This window comes from Pan troglodytes, chromosome 1 (genome assembly GCF_028858775.2).
Source record: "Pan troglodytes isolate AG18354 chromosome 1, NHGRI_mPanTro3-v2.0_pri, whole genome shotgun sequence".
NCBI classification, from domain to species: Eukaryota; Metazoa; Chordata; class Mammalia; order Primates; family Hominidae; genus Pan; species Pan troglodytes.
Window position 1 is genome coordinate 198,098,315 of NC_072398.2, and position 9,583 is coordinate 198,107,897.

General features: G+C 53.8%; 1 protein-coding gene across 4 annotated transcripts; it reads left to right on the forward strand.

The window, feature by feature from the left end:
- The first annotated feature begins 512 nt into the window (after positions 1-512).
- Positions 513-9,140, forward strand: FNDC5 (fibronectin type III domain containing 5). Of its 4 annotated transcripts, none has more exons than XM_009453146.3 (6): positions 513-773; positions 2,431-2,546; positions 3,040-3,238; positions 3,586-3,675; positions 6,614-6,747; positions 6,928-9,140. In XM_009453146.3, exons 1-6 carry the CDS (start codon positions 536-538, stop codon positions 6,946-6,948), a joined length of 798 nt encoding a protein of 265 aa, XP_009451421.3. In that variant the 5' UTR covers positions 513-535; the 3' UTR covers positions 6,949-9,140. The 4 variants fall into 4 exon arrangements, with proteins under 4 accessions (XP_009451421.3, XP_009451423.3, XP_009451419.3 ...); XM_009453148.3 differs by having other exon boundaries at positions 7,113-9,140; XM_009453144.3 differs by having other exon boundaries at positions 7,632-9,140.
- The last annotated feature ends 443 nt before the right edge of the window (positions 9,141-9,583 follow it).

Consider the following 9,583-nt stretch of genomic DNA (forward strand, 5'->3'; position numbering starts at 1 on the left):
AGCCTCTTCCCAACCCCACTGGAAACACGGAGCCCTGGTGTCCACTTAGCACTCTCTCCAGCTCTCCCCAGCCTTACTGTGATCTCTCCCTCTGCTCCCGTCTGCCCCAGCCGCAAGGCCTCGGGTCTACCGTGGAGTGAGGGGATCCCTAGGCCCAGGGAAGGGAGGCGCGCTTAGGGGTGGGGGCACAAACGGGCATCTCGGTGGCACTTGTCCTCTCTCTACCCTGGGAAAGGGCAGAAAGCGGCAGCCAAGTCAGGGCTGTGCACGGGAGAGAGAGTGACCGCGGCGGGGGCGCGGAGAACCCCGCCGGGCTCCCGCTCGGTGAGAGGGCGGGAGCCGTGGGTCCGCGAAGCCCCTTCCTCCCCGGCAGAGGACCTAATAGGCAGCGGGGGCGGGAGTGGGGGCGCCCTCCGGTCCTCACCCCGCCCCTGCACCTCTCCCCGCAGCGGGGGCGCCCCGCCCCCCGGGCGCCCGACGTGGACGCGGCCGCCGCCACCGCCGCCGCGCGGGAGTCGCTGTCCGCGGAGCCGACATGCAGGCGGCTCGGGGCGGCGCAGGGCGGCCGGGGCGGCCGGGCCGGCCGGGCCGGGGGCCGGAGCGCGAGCGCGAGCGGCCGCCGGGCGCCGGAGCCGCGTCCCCCTGCGCCGCCCCGGGCCTGCCGGCCGGAGGAGCCACCATGCACCCTGGGTCGCCGAGCGCCTGGCCGCCCCGCGCCCGCGCCGCGCTCCGCCTGTGGCTGGGCTGCGTCTGCTTCGCGCTGGTGCAGGCGGGTAAGGGGGCCCGGGGCGGGGGGCCGGTGCCGGGGCAGGCTCCTCTCGAGCCCAGCTACCTGGGAGTCCCCTGGTCCTTTCTCTGCCCCCTAGGGACTCCTGTCTCGGCCCAAACACTGCTCCCCTAACCCAGCCCCCAGCGTCTTCCCTACCTCCTTGACCCCCAGACCTGTCCTTCAGTTTCCAAATCTCCCCTGTCACCTCAGCCCTGGGTTTCCTAGGGTCTTGTGGTCCCCAGTCCCCTAATCCCATTCCCCTAACCCCAGGTCTTTGCCTCAGCTTCCCTAGCTCCCTTCTTTGACCCAGGGAGCAGCTGAGGACACCAGGTCCCCCATCTGGGCCTCTCTCCGTGTCCCCAGGACCTCTCAAAGCCCTGCAAGCCAACTCTGCAGGGGCAGATGGGGTCCCGCTGTACAGGAGCACGTGTGAAGGGGATGGGGGCTGGCACCTGAGGGCGCAGGGCGTGGGGTGGGCCCCGGCACCCCTGATCTGGTGCAGTGTCTGGCCTGCCCCATGGGGCCGGCCCGACCTTGCCCAGCCTCTCCTGCCACTCTGTCTTTGTCCCTCCTGGCTGCCGCTGCCCGGCTCATCTCTCCCTCCGTGGCTCGGGGAGCGCTCTCTCGCAGCTGTCTTTCTCAGATGCCCCACTTCTCTGTCCTCTGGTTCTGTGTCTGCCACCACCTGTCTGTGTCCTGTCTCTCCACCTCCCCCTCCGTGTCTGGCTCTGTCTCCCTCAGGTCCCAGGCCCAGCCCCCTGGGTCTCAAGTTCACTCTCTGTGGGGTGAGGGGTGCTGCTCAGGCCCAGCTCTGCCCCGTGCCGCACCTGCCCCTTGGAAGATACTGAGCCTTATGTGACTGCACTGCCCCTCTCCTGGACGGTTTTCCTCACTGACCCCCCACTATCCCTATCACTCTCACCCCCACTTCCCTCCTGTCTCTTCTGGAGTGATTCCTCATTCATCCTCTTCCCCTACCTGTTCTCTCCTCTCCACTCGCCATGGAGGGGCCCTGCTCTGAGTGACCCCATCTTCCCTTGCCACCTCCCCACCTGCATCTTGGGGCTGGAAGAGCATGGATAAGAGGCTCACACAGACTCTTCCCCAGGCTTTATTCTGCCTGGGCCATCACAGCTCTGAGGATACTTCTGTTCTCCTCACTCCCAGTCCAGGGCTCACCCCAGCCTGACACTTCTCGATCTCTGGGTCTTTCTCCTTCGTTCAAGGTCACTCATTGGACAGGACAGTATTGTCAAAAGAGCACTGGACTGGGGAGTCCTTTTGTCTGCTTTTCATCAGCTAACCTTCAGTTTCTGTCCACCTATGTCCCCTACATAACTCTCTCCACAACTCTAACCACCCATCCCTTAGATAGGGCCCCGGCCCAGGCCCATCACTTTGAGCCTTGGACCCCTCATGGGGCCGGCCTGTGGCCAGCAGGGGCTTCCATCCCAATCATGAGGAGCCTGGGGCCTCTTGGGCTTGGTTCTTCAACCCACTGAAGAGCTGAGAGCCATGTCACTGGACCCCACTTGAGGCCTTAGTTTCTTCCTTCCCCTCCTGCATGGCCTTCCCCAGGTTTCCCCTTCTTACTTATGAGACAGTGGGTCTGGGCCTCACAATAGGGGATGCTCAGGCTTAGGTGCCTCCCTGTTCCCCAGACAGTCCCTCAGCCCCAGTGAACGTCACCGTCAGGCACCTCAAGGCCAACTCTGCAGTGGTGAGCTGGGATGTTCTGGAGGATGAGGTTGTCATCGGATTTGCCATCTCCCAGCAGGTAATGCTCCACTGTCCTTAGGAGGGAAGGACACATCAAGACAGTAGTGGCGGATGGGGGTAGGAGTGTGGCGGTGGTGGTGATGGAGAAATAGAAAGGAAATAGGAACTTAGGGCAAGGGAGATGAACAGCAATTTGGACATATGTCTGAAAATTGGGGCCCCATTCAGACATATGTCTGAAAATTCTCTAGAAGAGAATCAGTCAGTGAGGGAGGGTTTGGGAACTTTCAAGTGGAACACAGAAATTAAGGTTTTGATCTCAGAGACATCTGCATTTAGGACCTAGCTCCAGTGCTTACTAGATGTGTGGCCTTGGGCAACTTCCCCAACCTCTCTGAACCTGTTTCCTTCCCTGTAAAATGGAGATATTGATAGCGGAGGTGATGGAATGATGAAGATTGTGTATGTAAAGGCTTTGTCACCACTGGGAGGTGGGCAGGAGCGGGGCTGGTCACCGAGTGTTGACAGCAGTGACCGGCGCTTCTCTGCAGAAGAAGGATGTGCGGATGCTGCGCTTCATCCAGGAGGTGAACACCACCACCCGCTCGTGTGCCCTCTGGGACCTGGAGGAGGATACGGAGTACATAGTCCACGTGCAGGCCATCTCCATTCAGGGCCAGAGCCCAGCCAGCGAGCCTGTGCTCTTCAAGACCCCGCGTGAGGCTGAGAAGATGGCCTCCAAGAACAAAGGCAGGCCCGGGTCACTGTTAAGAGGAATGGGGTGGGGTGAGGGGTGGTCAGGACCAGACCAGTGGGTGGCTTGAGGAAAGCTCTGTCTCCTCCCCCTTATCCCCTGCTGGCAAGTAAAGCAGTACCTGAGAGAGGGTTCACGCTAGTCCCTGACAAGACGCTGAGCATATAAACTCCCTTTAGACTTGGTCCTATCACTGCCACCCCAAGTAGCCATCAGTGCATTCTAGAATGTATGTTAGATGTGTGGGCACCTGTAGAAATCAGCACTGTTGTCTTGGGCTTGGCCCTAGAGGAGTGGCTGAGGGAGGAAAGGAGCGCTGGATCTAGTGTCTCTCTCCCTGCAGATGAGGTAACCATGAAAGAGATGGGGAGGAACCAACAGCTGCGGACAGGCGAGGTGCTGATCATCGTCGTGGTCCTGTTCATGTGGGCAGGTGAGTCTGGCCTCCGAGACCTTCTTCTTCCCTCAGACTCTGGGAAATGGAGGACTCTGACCAGCCCCTTCTCTCATGAAAAAAAGGGTAAGGGGTTTGGACATCTCTAAGGTGAAAAGTCTCCAAGTCCTGCCAACGACAGTTCTGGGAAACAGATCTGACCCCTTCTCTACCTCACTCTTCACCAAAAAACCAGCATATTGTTAGCTGCCTTATAGGATTAGATGAGTACTTGCCTTCGCCCTCCCTCAGAAGAGGTTCAGCTTCTTGGGGCTGGACACTTCCACAGGCCTTTTACCTCTGGTCATGGCCACAGCCTTTTTTTCCTCTTCTGGGGTGCTGTGCCTCCAGGGGTCCAGGCCTGGGAAGCTCAGGGGAAGTCACTGCCTGGCCTGGGGACATTCTCCTAACCTACTCACCCTTCTAGACCCAGCCACCATGGCTGTGAGACAGCCACCGTGAAAACTCCCTCAATCCATCCATTAGAATGGCCCTCCTGCTTCCACACCCCTACCGCATACTGTTCACTCCTCTCTTTAGCCCTTCTTTAACCCTCTCTTTAGCCCTTGTGTTAGTTCGTTCGGCTCATGTCTCTCCTTTACCTGTGGTCTGTGAGCTCCCTGAGAATGAAGACCAAGTTTTTTTTGTTTGTTTTGTTTTTTGAGACCCAGGTTGGAGTGCAGTGGTGCAATCATAGCTCACTGCAGCCTTGACCTCCTGGGCTCAAGTGATCCTCATGCCTTAGCCTCCTGAGTAGCTGAGACTACAGACATGTGCCACCATGCCTGGCTAATTTTTTATTTTTTGTAGAGATAGGGTCTTGCTATGTTGCCCAGGCTGGTAAAGGCCAAGTTTCATTCATCTTTGTACTCAATTCAACCAGCATTTACTGAACAATCACTCCAGCCCAAACAGTAGTGCTACAATCATGACTAAGAAGACCCCTCTGCTTGCAAAGAACTATCTGGGCAAAGCCAGGCCCAAACTTTTCTTTTTTCTTTTCGTTTACTCTTCTTTTTTCTTTTTCATTTTCTTGGGCTGAACTTAACTGTAATCCAGTGTGATGAGTGCTATGATAGTACCATGTAGGAGAGCAGAGGAAAGGGAATAACTGTGGGTTAGAAATCAGGAAAAACACAGAGAGGAGATAACATGGGAATTGAGCTTTGAAGGATAAATAGGAGTTCACCAGGCAGCCAAAAGAGGAATAGTGTTCAGGGCATGGTGTGTTCAAGAAACAAAGTAAGCTCAGTCTGGTTCAGGGCAGCTGCAATCCAAGAGAGAAGGTAGAACGTGGGGGAGTAAAGGATGGCGAGGCTGCAGACTGGAGTCTTTTGAGGGATTTGAATACCATGCTAAAGCTTTATTACCATGGTGGTTGAGAAAGGCAGGCTGTATTGTAGAAGCATTTGGAAAAAAAAAGCTCCTTAGGCACACAGAAAAACAGGCACTTGGAAAAATGAGGGAAAAACAAAGGGTTGTACAAAAGAGGAGGTTTGCTTATGGTGCGTTATTAGATTTGGCACAGACAGTATTTATATAATCATAACAATATAAACATAGCGAATTAACCCAAAATTGTGATGTAATTTTGTTAGGATAATAGGGAGGGAAGTAGAGGAAGTTGTTATGCTTTATCTACCATGTTTGGAAGTCAACAGACTTCTAAAATAGATCAAGAAATAACATTCTAAATATAGAGGTAAAATTGGGAAAACACCTAGAAGGACTGGAGTTGGCTGCCTTAATACTGTCTGACTTTTAAAAAACATTCTGTTCATGTATTATTAGTTTGATAAAACTAAACATTTAACAGACTGCAGGCCCTGGAGTTCATGTCCTAGTTCCACCACTGTGTGACCTTGAGTTAAGTTAGTGAAACTCTCTCTGCATCAGTGTCCTCACTTGTACCCTGGGAATGATAATAATAGGTATCCTCACAGAGTTGTGAGGATTAAGTGAGATAGAATATGTCAGTGCACAGCACAGGGCCTGGCACGAGCTCAACAAATGCTATTATTGTTTCTATTTTCCCCTCAAGGAAAACAGGAGCTGTCAGAGGTTTTTTTGTTTGTTTTTCTTTGAGACAGAGTCTCTCTCTGTTGCCCAGGCTGGAGTGCAGTGGCCTGATCTCAGCTCACTGCAACCTCTGCCTCCCAGGTTCAAGCTATTCTCCTGCCTCAGCCTCCTGAGTAGCTGGGATTATAGGCACCTGCCACCACGCCCAGCTAATTTTTGTATTTTTAGTAGACAGAGTTTCACCATGTTGGCCAGGCTGGTCTCTATTTCCTGACCTCGTGATCCACCCACGTTGGCCTCCCAAAGTGCTGGGATTGCCGGGCATGGTGGCTCATGCCTGTAATCCCAGCACTTTGGGAGGCCAATGTGGGCGGATCACCTGAGGTCGGGAGTTCGAGACCAGCCTGAACAACATGGAGAAACCCCGTCTCTACTAAAAATACAAAATTAGCCGGACGTGGTGGCGCATACCTGTAATCCCAGCTACTCGGGAGGCTGAGGCAGGAGAATCACTTGAACCTGGGAGGCAGAGGTTGCAGTGAACCGAGATCGCGCCATTGCACTCCAGCCTGGGCAACAGGAGCGAAACTCCATCTCAAAACAAAAAAAAAACAAAACCAAAGTGCTGGAATTAACAGGCGTGAGCCACCGCGCCTGGCCGCTGTCAGAGGTTTAAAGGAAAGGAGAGGAGGAGGTATATGATCAGACGCATATTGTAGGAAGATCAGCCTAGCAGCAGTGAAAGGGGTGGTTGGTGAGGGCACAGGTGAAAACAGGAGCCAGAGGGCAGAGGGAGGGTGCTGAAGTAGTACAGGTGAGGTACAATCTGGAGAGACCATTGGCAAGCACTAGTGGGAAAGAAGCAGGGGAGGCAGGAACCCAGGCCCTGGCCTCTGACTGCTCACTTGTCCCCCCTCAGGTGTCATCGCCCTCTTCTGCCGCCAGTATGACATCATCAAGGACAATGAACCCAATAACAACAAGGAAAAAACCAAGAGTGCATCAGAAACCAGCACACCAGAGCACCAGGGCGGGGGGCTTCTCCGCAGCAAGGTGAGGGCAAGACCTGGGCCTGGGTGGGCCACCCTGTGCCTCATGCTCTGGTAATCCCTGGACTGCAGAGGGGGTCAGCTCGGGGACTGGCATGGCGACAGCTGGGCAGAGCCAGACTTGGCTGCTGCCTGTGTGACACAGGGACACTGCAAGTTGATTTTGGATCCTCTCCTTTTGCAGGGTGCCAGGGGCCAGTGGTGATTTGAAGAAAAAAAAAAAAAAAGCAGTGAGTGGGGAGGGCAGAATTCTTGGTTGGCGCGGGACAATAGGAGTGGGGTGTCTGGCCCATTCCTGCTCCTGCTGTGCCTTGTGACCTTGGGCAGGTGCTTTACCGCTGTACCTTCATTTCCTCTTCTGTAAAACAGATATGAAAACCTTTTCAGTGCTTGCCCTCAGCAGCTAAGAAGACAGTAGAGAATGTGAGAGGATCTCATGGTTCTGATGATGATTATCCAACAAACATCTGGCCCTCTCTACATCTCTTCCCTCCATCTCCTTGTACCCTCTGGCTTACTGTCCTCTCTCTGGCGCACTTTCCTGAAGCCTCTTATTAACCCCCATCTCCAGAAGCACCTCAACAATGTCAGTGGCTGAGGCTGCACTCAGACGGATGACTGCTGGGGGTAGACTGGGTGCCAGGGGCCATGGGCCCAGGACCCAGTCTTGGCCATTCAGTTGAGTGAGGCTGAAGGCTGGGTTTGAAAAGGCAAAAAGACAAGACATCCAGGCAGGGCTTCTCTTTTCTTTCCACAAGGGACAAGAGCTTGGCTTATTTAGGCTACAGCCCTGCTGCTGCTCCCTTCCTTCTTCTGTCCTGTTTCCAGCCTTGCAAGAAGGCTATTCACAATTAGGCCTGGCTGCTTCTCTCATTTTTTTCCTCCCAGTTTCCAAACAAGCCCTCAGTGAACATCATTGAAGCGTGACTGCCTGTCTGCAGGGAGAAGGATTCCATTTTTCTTCTCAGCTGGTCCCCAGGCCCATGGGCACAGGGAGAGGGACAACTGCAGCAGTGGGGAGGAGGCACAGCTAGCTGCACAGTTCTCTCTTCTCCTTGTCCTAGTCAGATGAAGGAGGCTGAACTACAAACCCAAATTCTGCAAAAAAATAAAAATAAGCCACAAAACTAAAAGGCCTGGCCCCATTCTGGAAAAGGCAAAGCTGCATGAGACACAGCCTTCTGCCTCCTCGCCTCTCCTGGACTGGCTTCCTCTTTGAGAAAACGCACAAAGCCCTGGGAGATGACAAGCACAAGGACTGACTCAAGCTGTGTCTTTCAGACCAAGGAACATCAGAGAAGCTGTGGGGCTGCCTGCCAGGCAGGATCATGGCTGCCATCAAGCCTTTTCTGGATCCAGCCATCAAGGACATGTTTGTGGTGTGATGCACACTTTTGCAAGCGTGTAAGATGTTACCTGGTTTGTCTCTTTTGGAAAACAAAAATCAGAAGGCTGCATTCTAGAGAGCAGAGAAATTCCCCCGAAGACTGAGCTGGTTGCCTGCATCCTCTATCTTCTTTGACCCTTATGACTGAAAGATCATCAGTTCGGAAGGTACTGGTCCAATTTATTTAGGAAGTATCTCTTGGAGTTTCAGAAATGCTAGCTTGGACAACTGAAAAGTCACATCACAGCTGGCATTCTGGGGGCTACCAAAACACCCCTTCTGGAGTAGAAGCTGCTGGAAGGCAGGCCTGAGCCATTCACCACGGACAGGAAGAGCAGCTCTGGCTATCACCACTGGCCTCTGGGGTCTTCATATCTTGCCATCTCATCCAGGGTTCCATGAAAGTTACCCAGGGTCCTCATGTCCTTCCTTAGAGCCTGAGTGGTGTGAGGTGACAGGTCTCTCTCTCCACTGCCCCTTTCTGGTTTAAAAAAATGGTGCTTGATGAGGGAAGGTAGACTCTTCCCTAGGACTGACGAGTTACGGCTGCCAGATGCCTGCATGGGAAGAGGTGGACATCTGCATCTTCCATTGGTGGCCAAGGATGGGTGTGGGAGAACCACACCTAGTGCAAGCCTGGTACTCAGTAAATATTTGTTGAAATGAATGATAAGAGCATTGGTCCCCAAGCCAGAGAGCCAGAAGCCATCACCCAATGACCGCCCCTTCCTTCCGGTCTACAAGAGCTCTCAAGGCTGGGTCTGCCACCACTCTGCTTTGCCCAAGTGTGGCAGCACTGGGGAGGAGAGACAGGATAAAGGGCAGATGTCAGCAATACTAAGGGCTTTCTCATGGGAGGGCATGAGGCTCCACTCATTGTCTTGTGACTTCCATCCCTGCTGAATGGGGCTGCAAGGCCAAGGCTCCTTAGGGGAGAGGTCCTCACCTCTGATCCACTTAGAGCAATAACCACTTTTTAAATGTAAAATAAAAAGACAAATGAAAAGGCACATCCTTGTCTTCTGGTAAATGCCCAAATGTTGCCCTCTTTTTCTGGCAATTGGCAGCAAGTCAGGATGTGTGGAGGAGGGAGTCAGTTTCTCTCCATTTTGGCCTGCAGCTTCTTAGGGACATGCCTGCCAGCCAAGCTGGAGTTGGAAGGGAAATCTCAAACAGATGGGGGTGCACGTGTAGGAGAAGAAAATAGCTGCTCCATCATCCTATTACTGAGGCTCCCCCAAACCAAGCTTGGGCTGCCTCACTAGATAGGTATGCAGGCTGGTACTTAGTTTTTAAAACAAAGGGTTTTCCCCTCTGGATGGGGCTGGGTGCTTTTCCTGGCCAAAGGAATGCAATTCTTGTTTCTCCCCAGGGTAAGGAAGGAAGTGAAGGGGAACAGCAAAAGCTGCTTTCTGCAGCTCAGTATTCACAGCGTGCTGTTCTAGGCTGTTAA

What these genes read in the sequence shown, in the direction of transcription:
- FNDC5 (XM_001155446.5), top strand. Translation starts at nt 536, where the DNA reads ATGCAGGCGGCTCGGGGCGGCGCAGGGCGGCCGGGGCGGCCGGGCCGG. An exon ending in GATTTGCCATCTCCCAGCAG is followed by an intron (nt 2,547 to 3,039) that starts GTAATGCTCCAC and finishes GCTTCTCTGCAG; the next exon opens with AAGAAGGATGTGCGGATGCT. An exon ending in GGTCCTGTTCATGTGGGCAG is followed by an intron (nt 3,676 to 6,613) that starts GTGAGTCTGGCC and finishes GTCCCCCCTCAG; the next exon opens with GTGTCATCGCCCTCTTCTGC.